The sequence below is a fragment of the Podarcis muralis genome, chromosome 10 (genome assembly GCF_964188315.1).
Source record: "Podarcis muralis chromosome 10, rPodMur119.hap1.1, whole genome shotgun sequence".
NCBI classification, from domain to species: domain Eukaryota; kingdom Metazoa; phylum Chordata; class Lepidosauria; order Squamata; family Lacertidae; genus Podarcis; species Podarcis muralis.
Window position 1 is genome coordinate 25,142,030 of NC_135664.1, and position 17,787 is coordinate 25,159,816.

Consider the following 17,787-nt stretch of genomic DNA (forward strand, 5'->3'; position numbering starts at 1 on the left):
CATCTTCATGTTGTATGAAGCCATAGGGCACTATGGATAGAGATAAAATGGGTTACTTGTTTAGCAACAAGTTGGCTTTTTTATATAAGCAAAGAGAAGAAGTGGAGCCCGAAACATTCAGCGCTTGTTTATATAGTAAAAATGTATGGAAGGGTAAGTGTAGCTAATTATGTTCCAACTGCTCACTTTCTTACATTTTTAAAAATAAATAAATCAGAATGCACTTTCAAAGGGAGGGGCAAAGCCCAGAGTTTGTATTTCCTTCTTATTGCACTATTGCAACATTAGAATACTTTTCCGTGTTTCATGAAGGAATTTTAGTAAAGATAAATTAAATTGATAGCACAATCCTTTACATGTCTATTCAGGACTGACACCCAATGATTCCTATGGGACTTGTTCTCGGGTAAGCATAAATAGGATTGCAGCTTAAGTTAGGGAACAAATGCATTTATTTAGTTAGTTATTTTCCCCAATGCTTCCTCCTGAAAGGTAGCTCAGGGCAGTGAACATAAAATAACACAATTAATCACAACACATTTAAACAATCAATCAAAACCTCATTCAGATTGCAGCGGTTAATGCCTTCATAGAATCATAGAATTGGACCACAAGAATCATTTAGTCCAACCCCCTGCGATGCCCAACATAGGACTCGAATCCATGACTCTGAGATTAGGAGTCTCATGCTCAACCAACTGAGCTATTCAGCAAGAGCCTCTATGCTCCAAAGGCCTGGATAAACATTGTTAACAAATACACGTGCATATCTCATGGTCATTACAAAGTTAACAAGCTTGCAATCCCCCAAGTGTAAGACCACAAGAGTCTTCTGGGATACATTATCTCAGCCCTGTTTAGGGAAGTTTTTAATGACAGGTGTTTTAATGTTGTTTTAATCTTTTGTTGGAAGCCGCCCAGAGTGGCTGGGGAAGAAATAATAAATAATAATAGTAACCATTATTATTATTAGGTTTGTAAGTGTAAAGAGGTATTCTGCAACACACAAATAATAGGATTTTACTTTGCTGTTTCACTCTTTCTGAAGCAGAAGTGAGGAAGTTGTGGCCCTGGCCTAGTTTCAAAACCCTGTCCATTTCACAAACTCAGTCCACTTTACCCTGGTTCCTCACACACCTCCATCACGCGGTCCTGATAGGTTAACCATCAGGATCTCTGGATCTCTCAGCAATTTAACTGTTTCGACGTACAGTGGTACCTTGGTTTACAACCACAATCTGTTCCGGAGGTCCGTTTGTAAACCAAAACAGGTTGTAACCCAAAGCACACTTTCGTCAATGGGGCTCCCCCCCAAAAATTGGTTGTAATCCAATTTTTTTTTTTTTTGTAATCCAAAAAAAGGGACACGTACTTCCGGGTTTGACGTGGTTGTAATCCAAAACGGTTGTAATCCAAAGCGGTTGCGAACCAAGGTACCACTGTACTATTATTGTGAACAATTATGTGGACGGAATGCATGGAATGCATACTGAATTCATGCTGAACCCTTGAATCCCTTTGTTTTTTCCAAATAATCGTAATAGGCTATTGTGTTGACAGTTCTGCGTTGATAACTGCACAACAATTGAAGGTACAAAGGACAACCCCCAAATGTTCCTAAAATAGTCCGATTTCGATTGTAATATTAAATGATTGGGAAGAGATTTATGAAAGGCAAGTTTCCTTTCCTCTCTGCTGCCCAGTGTACTTGTTCCCACATTGTTCAGGAGAGCCCTCTGATTCACACTCCCGGGAGAAGTTTCTGAATAGGTAACTTCCCTTCTGACTTATCATAGACCCCAAGCCCCTGTATTTTTCCAGTTTGACACTGAAGAGCGAGTCCTTAAACAAGCCTTCCCCTCTGCTACCACTGCTGCTGTGGGAATTTGAAATGGTGCCCCTTTGTGCCGTGGGTTCGTACGCACTGTATGGATTGCCATTATCCATAACGAGACACATAACAATGACAATTGTTTTAATACTGGCATTGCCTAGGAAAGTTTGCTTCCAGCCGTGCTAAGTTTCGGCTGAGACGGCTCTTGCTTCTGCTGAGACGGGATGATTTCCGCCTTTAGAAAGGCTATTTTGTAAAGATAGTTGTTTTGTACAGCTCACAACCGGGAGGCTGAAGAGGAAGTGTCTTCAGGATTACTGTTTAAGGGCGCCATTGACCTTGTGCGCTGCCCTCCTTCCTCCCCTCCTTCCTATTGTGGGACTTAACTCACAAGCAGTGTCTTTGAGAGAGCAGCTGGTACTTTAAAGGCAATTTGTCATGTAGCTGGGACTTGAAAGATCATTGCAGTTCCTTGATTGGGCTGATAAGTAATTCTCCGTGCACATCTGCAATTCCACAGCTGCTTCCTCCTTACTGGAGTCTTGCTTTCTCAGCCAGTCTGATGGATTTCCTTTCATTCTTGTTGCACCCTTAGTTTTGTCTATTTAGCTTCTTACAGTTGCTGATTTCAGCTGTGAGATTATGGAGGAGAGCACAAGTTTTGGCCCAAATTGATATTTCTTTACCAGTATTACTATATCCACTGGTTAACATAAAAAAAGATAAATGGATTACCAGTGTCTAACATATTTATCTTTTCCCTTCTCCACCCACAAATTTGTTTTTGCCCACATTTTAGAAAACAAAACTGAAGTGCAGGTAAAGTCCCTTTGAAACATTCATGTAAAAAGGAGGGCAATAGAGATTCCATGTATCTGATCTTTTGCAGGGAACTTAAATGCTCTAGCAGTCCCTTTCAGCATTTGTACTCCTCATTTTAGGAATGACCCTGTAAAGTCACTCTCTCCTACTTTTTTTTAGTTTAGCCTGTACAAAGTTCCATGAGACTCGTAAGATTGCTACAATCACATTTAAACCCCATGCTAGTCCATTAAAAATTGTGCTGCCATACGTCCAGAACTTTCCGGACATATCCCGGATTCGTTCTCCGAAAACAACACCCAGGTGGATTTTTCAGAAATTGGTTAAAGTGTCCGGGAAATTCCGGATGCATGGCAGCTCAAATTGGAAGTGTATATTTTCCCCCCAAAAGCCCTCAAAAACTTAGTGTTTGGGGGGAGATTTTGCAAAAAGAAAAAAGCTCAATAAACCTTGGCCAAGGGAAGTGGATCAGAATAAAAATTAACACAGAAATTAGCAAGGCTAATTGCAACCATGAGTTGGGGCATCCTAAAATATTGTGGCAATTGAGATCCTTAGTGGGGGGTGCAAGGGGAAAAAAATCCCCTTTTCACTTAACCCCCCCCCCACTGATTTCTATACCTTTTCTCACCTGAAAACCAGCAAAATAAATAAATAAATCCCCAAAAGAGAAATACAAAATAAAACACATTCCTTCTCATACTCAGTATGTTTTGTCATTATCTAATTGCTACAGGTTTTATCTAGATTTATAATAAAGGGACCATTAAGTATCTAAGCACAGCCCTAGATTTTACTATGAATTTGTCTGCATATTTTTGCAGCTCTATTCATAGTGATATGAAGAGACTCCCCCCCCCCCTTATACTAGAAACTGCTCATGTTTCTGTTACTTATTGTTAAGGGAACGCCTTTTTCTTTTATTGGGTAAAAGTAAGAAAAAAGAAGCTCTTGCCACCTACCCACTAAAACCATAATCTGATATTTTTATAGTAGATACATCCATGGGTGTAGCTAGGATTTTTGTGAGGGAGGGGGCAGGCCTTTTGTATGGGGAGGCAGAACCTCAGTTAGCTATGTATTTTTATTGATTTTTATTGAGGGGGCAGCTGCCCCCCCCCCCGGCTATGCCCATGAATACATCTTATATTACTATGTGTTTTAGAAAAAATAGTTCATTAATGGCCATGCTTTTCCTTATAGTGAAAGCTGAATGGCAAACATGTGGCTTGTTAAAAATATATATATGTTTAATTGGAATTTAATATCTCTTTCAGTAATTGCAAGTTTTCGAGGAGCAGTTCCCCATGGCTTATCACTGGAGATTGGAGACACTGTTCAAATACTGGAGAAATGTGATGGTAAGTGTTGACATTAGTACAGGACTGTCTGGTGGGAAGGTTGTCCAAGGTCATTTCACCTCATTACACTGAGGCAGGATCAGTGTGTTTGCTCTAGATGAGTGCCTATTTAATGGGGGAAAGACCAACTTTAATCTTCGATGAGAAAAGGCAACAGAGTTTGGACATGCCGTTGTAACAGGAAATCGCCTACAAAATTAAATGTTTCTAACCCAAAATATATCAGAATTAGTCCAGTCACCCAGATACTGTGGAGAAAGCAACTATGGTCAGTGGGGAAATAATTATTTTATGTACAGTAGGCATTTTCAGTAGCCGTGAAAGCAAAATCTAGACACTACTCCAAATTATAAACAAGTAAAGTGGACACTCGGGTTGCAAACGTGATCCGTGCGGGGTGCACGTTTGCAACCTGCAGCGGCTCGTCTGCGCATGCGGAAGTTGCAATTCAGCGCTTCTGTGCATGCGCAACTGCCGAAACCCAGAAGTAACCCATTCTGGTACTTCTGGGTTTTGGCGGGTCCGTAACCCAAAAAAATGCAACCTGAAGCACCTGTAACCCGAGGTATGACTGTACATTGTCAGTCACCTCCTGCAGAGGTAAGGAAAAATAACACCAAAATCTTTGGGTAAAGCATCTAGTACCGCTCATGTGATACTGGATGCTAAACTGTATTATTCCAAAAATGTGTGCTTGTTGGGAAAAAGGTGTAGCTTTAGAAATGCCATGAGCAGGGCTATTTTTCTAGAAAAAAGGTGCTAGACATCACAAGGAACTAGGGTTGCCATACGTTTGGAACTTCCTGGACATAGCTGGAATTCAAGCAGCCACAAATAGTGTCTGGGCGAAAATCACTGCAGTCCAGGAAGATCCAGACCTATGGCAACCCATTAAAAAAAGCTCGACAACTTTGCCAAAATATGGCAACCCTACCATGAACACTTTCCTTGTTCTCTTATAATGGCAATGGCTCCCACCTGAGAAGTGCCGAAACTGAATTCCTGTGAGTTCTGGCTGAATAAAAGCCCTGGCCATGAGACTAGAGTTCTTTTCTCTCTTGATTTAATGGGTTAAATTTCTGTCTGTTAGACAAAGGAAATATAAATGCATGCCCTCTGCTATGTTTCAGATTCTCCTTTTCATACCAGTGCTGAAAGGATATCTATTTATTTATGTGCTGTTATTTACAACTCTCTGGTTTTTTTAAAATGGGCGTTAGTTTGTGCTAGTTAAAAACTTGTGGGGGTGGAAACTTCAATTGTGAACATTTTTCTTTCTGCACAAGACCCATTAAAGGGTATGAGATTTGCGTTATGTGTCGCTGCTGACACAATAGCACGCTATGAATCCATCTGCCACTTTTATTATTGTAGATGACATTGTATTGTTGATGTCAGAGAGTTTTTCAGATAAAATGTAAGTTTACATATCAATTGTTATTATTTTTCTACAGGCTGGTACAGAGGATTTGCCTTAAAAAACCCCAACCTCAAGGTAAAACCACTTTTGTTGCTCACCTGAAATGCATGTAAAATGACGCTGAAATACTCAAATGAATTATAAAGCTGCCACACAAAAACCAAGCTATTTAGCATAACCAAGTAGCAGTAACGTTTAAGGCATAAAAAAGTGGCTGTAGCCTGGGGTAGCCTGATGATAGTAGCACTAGAAAAAAGAAGAACACACACACACACACACACACACACACACACACACACACACCCTGTGTATACCTGAAGGAGCGTCTCCACCCCCATCATTCTGCCCAGACACTGAGGTCCAGCTCTGAGGGCCTTCTGGCAGTTCCCTCACTGAAGTTACAGGGAACCAGACAGAGGGCCTTCTCGGTAGTGGCACCCATCAAATGTCAAAGAAATAAACAACTACCTGACTTTTAGAAAACATCTGAAGGCAGCCCTGTTTGGTGAAGTTTTTAATGTTTGATACTTTATCATGTTTTTATCGTGGTTTTTAATATTGTATTGAGAGCACCCAGATGGGCAGGGTATAAATTATTACTATTATTATTATTATTATTATTATTATTATTATTATTATTATTAGGTTTGAAGAACGAGGAGGGAACAAAGGCTCTGAAGGGATAGGATCTGTCTCACATGAAGTAGTTTATCAGGAGGAAGTGGAATTGCAGATAATTAATTCAGCAGCTTAGCTACTCACCAGCCACTTCGTGTAGTTCAGGGACATAAGAACATAAGAAAAGCCCAGCTGAATCAGACCTGTTCTCACAGTTATTCTCTATTAAACAACCTTCCTAACACACACACTCTCTGAAATGTCAGTGAGGGACAATGGTGGCAGGTGCGAAGAGATGAGCAATGTTACGGTGATAGCAGATGCTTCTCAACCACTGCTCCTGATTCGTAAGTGGACCTGTGAATTTTTCTGACACCTCAGTCCTCACTCTTTACCTGAGTTGCTGGGACCGAACAATAATGCTCTCTTGGACCATTTGAATACAGAAAGTTCTACTGTACGGTATTGCCTTCCAACAAGTTTTGCAATAATAGTGCAAACGTCTTCCATAGTATGGACCCAGTTTTTCTCTTCAATAATGCATTCATGCCATAATGCATTCATTCTTCCATCTCCTTCTCTTTGGTGGTCTGTTGCGCTTATTTAGCTCCTTTTCTCTTTCAGGGTATCTTCCCATCCAGCTATATTCACTTGAAAAATGCATGTGTTAAGAACAAAGGGTAGGTGGAGATTTTGGGATTTTCTGAAATTTTGGCAAAGGCTATAAAGCAGCAGTGGGGAAAGGGGAAGGCTGCTGTAAGAATTGTGTTGAAAACGGATAAATCTTTCAAAGTGAAGCCCATGGCACCTTAAAGGCCTGGTGTAGATGGGTGGGAAATTGGGAGTGCCCTATGCGTTTGTGTAGCCACCAGCCTTTTTAACTATGGCGCAGCATCACTTTATTTAAACTAGCCATGCAATCAGAGATATGGGTTTGAAAACTGCGTTAGAGTAACTATGATTAGGGGAAAGGGCAGGGCAAGTGTAATTTTGCAGCACAGTTAGTTTCCAAAATGAAAGGGAGGTAGAATTTCACATGAATGAGGGGAAGGAGTCTGCAACCTGTTGAGGCACTGTTGGTCTCTTAACCATGATTAGGAGTCATGTTAATCTTTAAACTATCACGGGACTCTTTTATTCCCTTGCACCAGATGTAATGGAGCTTATTTTGGAGTGCAAATATTATTGGTGGTTAACAATATCAGTCACTGAAAGACTCCAGATGTCATTTTAATTGTGCATTCATAGGATTTGTGCTCATGATGGTATCGGTGTGGTTCTGCATAATCTTCTGTTTTCGGTCCTGCAAAAATTTTCAGGCCAGATATACTGTTTTGTTTCCAATCAGGGCATATCCCATGTCTTCCTACTGAAATCCTATAACGTTTCTAACCACAAATATTATGGGTTATATATTTATTTATTTGGACAACTTAAATACCACTTATATTTAAGCACAACTCTAAGCAGTTTGCAACATAGATTTAAAAGTTTAAATAATGAGCAACACAACTATCAACTTCTTTAGTATCCAAAACAAACATGACACACACAAAAATCTGCTACAAAATTGCGCAGGAAATTCATAGTAAATATAGTAAACTATTATCTAAGCACCAGAAAGTAACATATTACAAAGGCCAATAGATTGAACACTATAAATTCCACCCTTTTAAGTAACATGGTTGATGTGGTTTTGACCTACTTTAGTTGCAATATAGTGCAACAGTATCCCTCTAGATGCCAATAAGACAATAACACTGGGGAAGCATAACAGAACAACTAACAAAGTGGAATTATGTGTGGATGGTCCACAATCACTCGCTCACTCACTCACTCACTCACTCACTCACTCAAACACTCACTCAAACATTATTATTGCATCAGTGACCCACTCTAGAATACACCTGCCAAAAACAAAACCATTCTGGCAGAATAACAATAATTAAAACTTCTTAGCAGAGCCTGCATACTGGAAAGGCTCTTGGTTATGATGTTTCCACACTGTGGTGTAGACCAAGCAGAATGCCTGATGGTCCATTGCAATGATACTTTGCTGCAGAATTATCACAGAACAGCATGTTAGAGTCAGTTTCTCAGTCTCCATTAATGTTCAAAAGTTCTTAGGGATTATAAACTGAAGGAAACTGCATACCAGTTCGGTAATCCCAACCTGGTTTTGTGATCTTAAACTGCTTAGTAAAAGTAAGCCATTTTAATGCTGGATATTGTATTTCTTTTGATGGCAACAGGCAGTTTGAAATGGTTGTTCCCACAGAAGATTCGGTTATCACAGAGATGACGTCAACTTTAAGAGACTGGGGAACGATGTGGAAACAACTTTATGTGGTAAATGCACCATGTGCCTATTCTGGAAACAATTTTAGGAATAAAGCAATAAAGTGGTTTTATTTTATTTTATTATTTAAAAAACAAATCTAAGTATTTTATTATTTAAAAAACAAATCTAAAATGGTAAACCAGTTATTTCATAAAAAATGTTGAAAGCCCTGTGTGTGGTCAGTGAGTTCAGCTTTAATAATGTTGGGGTGGGACAGGGAAAGAGGGTACCTGGATGAAGTTCTCTGATTTTCCCCAAGCTGATGATTGTTGCTGCCAGGCAAAGTGTGGAGATAATCTTTTGGGTTCTCCAGGCATAGTCATAGTTCAGCAGCCATAATTCTAAACATAATACTAGCATGAGAATTTAGTTGTGGGTAAACCACAGAGCCTAGGACTTGCCGATCAGAAGGTCTGTGGTTTGAATCCCCGCGACGGGGTGAGCTCCCGTTGCTCGCTCCCTGCTCCTGCCAACCTAGCAGTTTGAAAGCACGTCAAAGTGCAAGTAGATAAATAGGTACCGCTCCAGCGGGAAGGTAAACGGCATTTCCGTGCGCTGCTCTGGTTCGCCAGAAGTGGCTTAGTCATGCTGGCCACATGACCCAGAAGCTGTACGCCGGCTCCCTCGGCCAATAAAGCAAGATGAGTGCCGCAACCCCAGAGTCAGCCACGATTGGACCTAATGGTCAGGGGTCCCTTTACCTTTACCTACTATGCGAATCACATCCTTTTATGTATATAATGCTTGTTCCATAAGGAGACATTTAGGTGACAGCTGCTTTCTTGCAAATAGCCCAATTCTTGAGTCAGTTGGATTAATTTTAGGAGTGAAGGTAAAGACTAGATAACAAAATGTTAGAAGTAAACCTGACCTTTAAAAAAAAAAAAAGTATCTTGCATGTTTGCACTTTGAATTGAGATAAAGCAGATTTTTTTTACAAAGAAAGAAGCCTGCTTTGATGCACAAAAGTAGCAGAAAGACTGACCTTGAATTCTTGAAAATAACAGCCTAAACAGTACTTGCACAAAGCTAATCTAACAGATTCAAAGTGAAATCCAATGTACTACCAACATTAAAACGACACAGTGCCATTGGTGACTTTAAAATATTCATTCCAATCCATATGAGAGTCCTTAGACTATAATCCTTCTATTCAATAAAGTTTATTGGAATGACCAGAGACCATTTCAGACATTTGCCTTGCTTCCTGATAACAGCCTATAAGCAGCAGAAGATATGGGATTGTTGTGTGCCCTTACTGTACATAGAAAAATATCACATGTAACCAAGACATATGGGGTGCAGAGAATGGGAACCATCTAGTTTTCATCATCCTTATTCATGCTATAAAGGGTAGAAGGAAGGTAGTAAGTGGGCAGCTGGCACCAGCGGCGTAGCGTGGGTTGTCAGCACCCGGGGCAAGGCAAGTAATTTGTGCCCCCAACCCGTGGATTTGCGCCCCCTAACCTGTGGATTTGTGCCCCCTAACCCATGGATTTGCCCTAACCCCAGATGTTGCGCCCGGTGCGGCCAGCCCCCCCTGCACCCCCACGCTACGCTGGCACTTTGGGGTCAAGTTCCTTTCTCTGCATTATGGTAGACATACATGTAGACATGACCAAGCCCAAGTCATTGCTGAGACAGGAGTGCGAACATGCTGGGAATGTGGCCTTGGAGCCACAGCAACCATCCAACTGCTTGACCTCACCCCCCTGAACAAAAGTTTTATATGTCAAGATAAGGAGGCAATTTGGGAGTGCGGAGGAGTTTGAGGGGTAGGGATCAAGTCTATTACAAGACTATACTTTTACACAGTTACAGAGCAAGATGTACAGTCCGAACTCCACAAACCCGGAAATGAGTCTTCCGGTTTGCGAATGTTCTTTGGAAGCCGAACGTCTTACAGGGCTTCCGTGGCTTCTGATTGGCTGCAGGAGCTTCCTGCAGCCAATCAAAAGCCGTGCTTTGGTTTCCAAACATTTTGGAAGTCGAACCGACTTCCAGAATGGATTCCGTTCGACTTCCAAGGTATGACTGTATATATATATGTTTCTGCAAACCGAGGAACAGAATACTCTAGAGAAGCAAAAGTGTTCTTTGTTTTATTTTGCATTTCTTAATCTCTGTACCAAACTTCAGAAGGCTAAGAATTTGGTTTTATATATATTTGACAGAGAAATGAAGGGGATCTCTTTCACCGACTATGGCATATAATGAATGAAATCCTAGACCTACGACGGCAGGTGCTCGTCGGCCATCTCACCCATGATAGGATGAAGGATGTCAAAAGGCACATCACTGCTCGCTTGGACTGGGGCAACGAGTGAGTAAGAGATGATATACAAAACCAGTTGTGTTTTCCTCCATTCATTGCATTTATTTATTACAAGGCAATTAAAAGGAAGCAACATGAAGAGCAGGCAGCTTTTACACAGGAAGGTTTAAAGGGGGGGCCGGTCCATCACCATTACTGATGCTCGTGAAAAATGTATGTCCTTTTAGCTGCCTTGGGAAAAGAAATGGTCAGTCTCCGGGAAGCCTCTTGTTTAAGTGAAAGGCAGGTCTGCACACAAGAGGGAAACTCTCATCCTGTCCCTTCCACCTGCAGCTTTGTGCCTTTCATTTCATCTCCATCCCTGACAACAGTGACTTTTCTGCAGTGGAAAACAGAAGATGGGAAACAGTCACACCTTGACTGGAACTTCACTCAAGGGTTTTGGGTTTTTTTGCTTCTGCTTGTTGTCCAGTTTTCTTATTTATTCCGGCAGTTTATACACTGCTTATTTACAGCCTTCTAAGTGCTGTACAGGCTACTTAACAATGCAATGATAATAATAATAATAATAATAATAATAATAATAATAATAATAATAATAATAATCCAGCTAAACATTAAAATTGAAAGTTCAGTTAAAATACCTGCTGAAATAAAAGCCTTAAGTATGAATTGCTGTCTGTGTGCTCTCACGTCACTGGAGAGTGCAAATATTCCATGCAACAGAGGAGGATTGCATAAGGCTTTCCCACAATTTGGTACCTGCCCAAGAGGTTTCGAAAGACCTTCACAACCATCTCTGTATGTGTATTTACACACATCCCCTAGCAGCATGCAATTCCCGCAAGGGCAAGAGACTCCAGTTCCCCTGGATTAGTGTATGAAGGGGCCTTCACAGTGGTGGTGTCCTCAAGCATTATTGTGCATTTATATTTGCAATGTTATTTATTAAAGTGCAACAGAAATTCCTGTTTCTCTTCTTCTACTGGTGCCTCCAGCCCCCCCCCCCCGGTGCCATCAAAATCAGCTCTGAAGGGTTAGAGGAGCCTCTGGAGCAGATTTTGGGTGTTTGTGAGGGAGGAGAGGAAACAGAAGCCTATTGCACAAGTGGAACTCCAACTGTACAACCTAGTCTCATTAATGCTTCTTCTTGACTGCGACCACAAAACAGCTGAGTGTCTTGCACCAGAATTGAGTTTCATTTGGCCATGGGCACAGCCAGATTGCTTTCTATCTGTACGGATAATCTCAAATTATAAACGGCAAAATAAAATTCCACAAAGGCAGAAGGAATTCAGAAAACCTTTGCCTTTTGCTCTCATCTGAATATTTGCTTGCAGACATACAGTAAATCAACATGCCGTGTTAAAGTTTTTATAGCAAACAAGCCTTTGTGTTTCTGTGCTTGCTAAACCCGTGCCATATCAAAGCCTTTCACTTCGCTTTTACTAAATGCATAATACCGTCACCTATTTCGGAAATGAAAAATTCATACTGTTATGTGTTGACGCTGAATGTGATCTGAATGTTGCCAGGTAAGCCTCCCACTGATCTTGACAGCACCTTGCAGGGTTTGAAAAAACTAACCAGCTCATCTCTATTCTAGACACGACGCTGTAGGAAAAAATAAACACAGTGGGCTTCTCTCATCTCAAAATTATTTGGGACAGTGGCAACAGAGGCTGAAAGCACCTAGGCAGTGGCATTAAAGTTCAGGATTATGTTCTTGCAGAGAACTGATAGGACTAAAGTTTCTTAGGGAAGTTTTTAATGTTTGATATTTTACTGTGATTGATGTTTTAATTTGTTGGAAGCTGCCCAGAGTGGCTGGGGAAACCCGGTCAAATGGGAAGCATCCAAGTATACAATGATAATGATGACTGTGAGAGGTGCCCACTATCGGGAACCTGTTTTGTGCTTTCTTTGCAAATGAATGGGTGCTTAAGCTGTAAAACAACTGTAAAAGGCTCATCCATTCTAAAGATCCAACAAAAAATAAAATTAAAAAAACCCAAATGTACCCCTGTTTCTATGCCATTGTTGTAAGCGCTTCTGTATTATCTCCTTCCTGTGTTGTCATCTATGAGGATTGCTTTACTAGGGTTTGTTGCCTGTGTCTGAGCACATAACACGTAAGGGGCTTGCATGAGAATCGATCATTTACTGCAGTGCACATTAAGCTAGAGAGCAGGCAGAGAGTGAATAGAATATGGAATAGAATATGGGTGGCAGTAGAGTATATGTGGTCGTATTTCACAGGGGCCGAGACTGGAGATAAATCCAGATAATAGACCATGCATAGGGATGCTCCTATATGAAAGTAGAAAGTTTTGCGCAGATTTTGCCTCTTCCTAGAAGCGGTTTGCTCACCAGTTGTTTTAGAGGCAAGGCGGCAGGCGTCTGTACATATTCCTGGGAGAGCTTTAATCTTCTAAATTAAAGGAGCTGCTTGTACAATTTGCAAACCAAAGATACTTAAGTGTTTCTGATGCATCGCAAGATTAGGCAGGTGAGTTATTCAGATTTATGCCATCTGCTACCTGATTATTTCTTCCTCGGCATTTGTTGCACCACTTGCAGAACAAAGCCTGGATAAAATAACTGGCACATTCAGAGGCCTTGCAGCCTCCTTTCTCGGTGCAGCCCCTTAGACAGCCTCCCAAATTGGGCCTCTCTAGGAACCTGTTCATGGAGGGCTGTAGCTGGGGAGTAATCCTCGGTGTACTGGAAGACAGAGATCTCCCCTCATGCAATAAGCACATTGTATCCAAGTTTTAGAAACAAGAGCACGGGCAGAAAAAAGATATAGGACAAACAGGGACTGCCTATATCCTGCAGGGTTGCAAATAGCTGATAAAGCTTTGAATCTGAATCCCACACCAAAAGCTAAAAAATGTTTCCAAAACGTATACTGTTATCATTTCCGCCCTGGCAATCACGACCTGATACTCTCCTCCATTTCATATTGTGCTACTTTCTTATAATAGAAGGATAGACTTGTTGAATTGGAAGAGATCCCGAGGGTCATCTAGTTCAACTAGGGATTTCAACTATTAACGTCTAATGTCATTATTTGACATCTAATGTCCTTGTTTTGACATTTGCAATCCAGTATTTTACATCCAAAATAAGTGCTAGATTAGAAAATAATTAAGTGTACGACTGCATGCGAATACTTTGAACATTAGGGTGGGGTATTGTTTAGAGGGGTTTTTTCCGGCTGGGGCAATATTTAGTTTTGAATATGCATTTATTATCCGACTTAACATTGGTGTATTTTGTTGTCAGACTTGCTCATGAATTCTCAGCAAGTTGTTTAACTCTGTTGGACATTTGTTCCTATGAGATGTTTTCGTTAGTGCATCGCTTATATGACTACTTAAATTTTCTTAGGTTTTGTAACGGTTGCAGAATTGTGTGAAACGTTTTGATGTTGTGAATCACCTTGATCATGGTTTCCTGTGGGAAATCAGCATGCAAATAAATGATGCTGGCCAACCATTATAAGCTCTATATAAATGGGATTAATAATAATTGTTTCTAATAATATTGCACTGGATGCATGTTTTGCAATCATGTGGAACAAAGTGCTTATTTATTTATTCATTTCATTTCATTTCATTTCTATACCGCCTGCCTCCTTTGCAGCTGTCAATGGATAAAGAGAATAAGAGATCCTAACTATGCTTTTAGAAGGTTCTAGCCAATGTCCTTTACCAACCAGACTTTCCATATTCCCTTGCAGACAACTAGGACTTGACTTGGTACCAAGAAAGGAATATGCTATGGTGGATCCAGAGGATATCAGTATCACAGAGCTGTATAGGCTGGTAAGTAAATTTCCACTTTCCTCCAGTTCTCTTAAGCTTGCAATCCTATACACCAGGGATGGGGACCAAATAGAAGTCTCCATGCCTCCTTAACTGACCCTCTGGAATTTTCCAACGCTACGCCCATTTCCCCAGGCCAGACCACTTTTCATTCCTGCTTCACCCCCTCCATGAGTGTTTTTGCCTGGTTGGGAAGCTTCCAACCAACTCTGATAATGCCTCTTGCTTTCTTGTAAGCTACCATGTGTTCATTGGAGTAAGGATGGGATATAAAGTAAAAAGGGAGTGAATAAACTGAACCTCACTATTTACTAGATGCAGCAATTGGTGAACAAGCTCAGCCAAAACATTTCAATCTTTTTCCAGTATTACCTAATGAAAACTCAAATGCACATCACTGATGACTGAGGTTAAAAATAAGATCTGGTGGAGAAAAATTATGTTTCAGGCAAGAGAAAGGTAAAAGTAAAGGGACGCCTGACCATTAGGTCCAGTCGTGGCCGACTCTGGGGTTGCGGCGCTCATCTTGCTTTATTGGCCACTTCTGGCGAACCAGAGCAGCACACGGAAATGCCGTTTACCTTCCCACCGGAGTGATACCTATTTATCTACTTGCACTTTGACATGCTTTCGAACTGCTAGGTTGGCAGGACAGGCAAGAGAACGTAGCCTTATTTTCAGCATTAGTCTATGGTATGCTGAATTTTATAAAATACAAAATTGCAACCTGACTGTGTATTTCTGTTGATGGCCATATGTAGATGGAGCACCGTCATCGCAAGAAAGACACACCTGTCCCAGCAAGCAGCCACCACCTCTTCGTTCAGATGAAGAGTCTGATGTGTTCCAACTTGGGAGAAGAACTAGAAGTCATCTTCTCACTCTTTGATAGCAAAGAGAACCGACCAATCAGGTAGTTTCATTGAAGAAAGCAAAAATGTTCCTTCATGCATTCTTGTCTTCATTTGGAGAACAAAGAAATTTTGCCTTGCATGTGTTGACTCTTGGGTCTTAGGGAACCCATAAATGTAATCCCAAATTTGTATTTTAATTGTTGTTGTCTAACTTTCTGAATTGGAGTCTGAGCCACTGAACACATTGATCCAGTTGGTATATGAACATAGGTGGCTACTTGTTTTCCTTACTGGAAACGACCACTGATGGATACATGGGGTGATCAACACATGGGTGTTCAGCTACAATTTTTAACGTGGTTCTATTTCATCTTATTTATCTAGATATTTCTATATCACCATTTGTCATTGTTGCCTCTGGTTACTGTTGATTTGCCATCTAGTTTTCCTTTGCTGCTGCTGCTTCTCCTTCCTTAATCAGTTGGATAATTGATCCCAACAAAGTTGGGAGTTGCATAGCAAGTAAGGTGTCTTTGTGATGTTGTGCAGTTCAATTAGGCTGAATAAATGTCACTACGGGCAAATGAGTGACACCACTGATTCCAGATTAGTCATCGCAGTGATTGCGACAGGTCAGAGCTCAAAGTGAACAGGATGATATAACAAATGCTAAATACCAATCAGATTTTGCCCTGATGTCACAGAGGGCAGGTGAATTCAGTGTTGGGTTAGAGCAAGTCAGTGATGAAATGTTGTCAAGGCAAGCATTTTTTCAGTGCTGCTGATTTTCATGAATTGCTTTCAGCACAGCCCTGTGCTCAGTTTCATTGACATCAATGGGATATCTTCCTGAAAACATTGTTAGGATTAGCCTTTATTCAGCCACATCTGAATCCAACCATTACCAGACATACAGTATCACTATCTAATCACTCAATGATACAAAGTTTTGTGTTGACGGGGGCTGATAAATTCATTGCAAGGTGTTTACTTTCTTATGTATGGCAAGTGCTGCTTAGTTTTATTTAAAACTCACCTTTACATTAATACATCAAAATTTGCTAGATCAGAATTCCTGGAAATAGCAGTTTTGAATAGCTAGCTAACCAAAGTGACTGTTTTCCATACACTATAAAAACCTGCGAAAATGGCTCTTTCCTTCCTGCCAAGCTATACTTTTCGAAGGTGAAGAAATGTATCACCATTATGTTATGAAGAGAGAAGAAAAGAGACCAGATTATATGGCACAGAGGTTATTTCCAGAGTGCAGGGCAGCCTATGCTGGCTGGGACTGTTGTGCAAAGCTACTGAAGGACACCAGGTTGGCAAAAGCTCGTGTTGGGAAATCCATAATTCTTGCCAAGCTCTGCTTCCTCTGCATTAAAAGCCATTAGTGGAATTTACGCTGCATTACAGCCACTACCTGCTGAGATTTCCCCCCCAACCCACCCCCAGATTTGTTTATAATGGATATGTGCTTGTGTGATTTTTGGAAGTAAGACAGAGTCTTTGAGTTGTAAATAAATAAATCTCTGGCTGTCTGAAGACAGAATGCCCATTATTAACATATTAGACTAAGCCTCCGTCTCTTATCCATTGTTGCACTCAAAACTACTCAGGATTTAGAACCACGAGGTCTATAAAATAGAATCAAAACCACAGGCATGCTGCCCTAATCCGTTCTTTGTCAAAGCAATGGCAGTAAGCTTGTTCAGCTTTCTTGTTAACAGCAAACTTTGCCGCTGTATCTTGTTCACTAATCATCCTCCAAACTATTGCAAGGAAACATATTTTACATTTTTTTAAAAATTGTCAGCTTCGTTTTATATATATATTTCAAAAAAGAAGTCACAGAATATTTGTAGGAACAAAGCCTAGACTCCAAAAAGCTGCATGGCTGCTCCCAGTTGGATTGTTGATTATTTTCCTTTGAACAGCAGGCTCCAAGACCATATCGCAAACTGCTTTTGAAACTCCCCTAAGCTTCAAAAGGGATTTGCCGTGCAGCAGGGAGGATGCCATTTGAGAAATACAAGACATTAGCTTGGGCATGTGGAACTATTTGTGCTTTTGTTTTGGACTGTGCTCCTCACACACACATTTTCCCTGATAGATTTTTTTAACTTCTTAAAAGTGCACCCCAAATTCTGATTTCCTCAGCATCTTAGTTTGTTCTGGTTTTTGGAGATCTTTCAGGGTGGCTACCTGCGGCAGGGCTCTGAGCTGAACCAGATGAATTGATGGCAATAATAATAATAATAATAATAATAATAATAATAATAATTTCCTGTGTAAGAATCAGTACTTCAGACTTCACTCCTATGCCTGCCCACTTCACTGGGCAGGTTGACAGATTGTGCCATCCTTGACCAGGATATTTGAGGATACTGTGGTCTATTGTGATTAATAATTCTTAATACAAAAAGTATAAA

General features: G+C 40.7%; 1 protein-coding gene across 7 annotated transcripts in view; it reads left to right on the forward strand.

The window, feature by feature from the left end:
• Positions 1-17,787, forward strand: part of DOCK4 (dedicator of cytokinesis 4) — a 245,305-nt gene that overhangs the window by 81,502 nt on the left and 146,016 nt on the right. For 6 of the 7 annotated variants that reach the window (XM_028746679.2, XM_028746677.2, XM_028746681.2 and 3 more), the window contains exons 2-8: positions 3,934-4,017; positions 5,472-5,512; positions 6,680-6,735; positions 8,308-8,404; positions 10,571-10,719; positions 14,417-14,501; positions 15,263-15,414. In XM_028746679.2, the coding sequence (XP_028602512.2) occupies positions 3,934-4,017; positions 5,472-5,512; positions 6,680-6,735; positions 8,308-8,404; positions 10,571-10,719; positions 14,417-14,501; positions 15,263-15,414 (664 nt within the window). Of the gene's footprint in view, positions 1-3,933; positions 4,018-5,471; positions 5,513-6,679; positions 6,736-8,307; positions 8,405-10,570; positions 10,720-14,416; positions 14,502-15,262; positions 15,415-17,787 lie in introns of those variants that run through there. The other variant, XM_077934639.1, reaches the window with a different exon arrangement.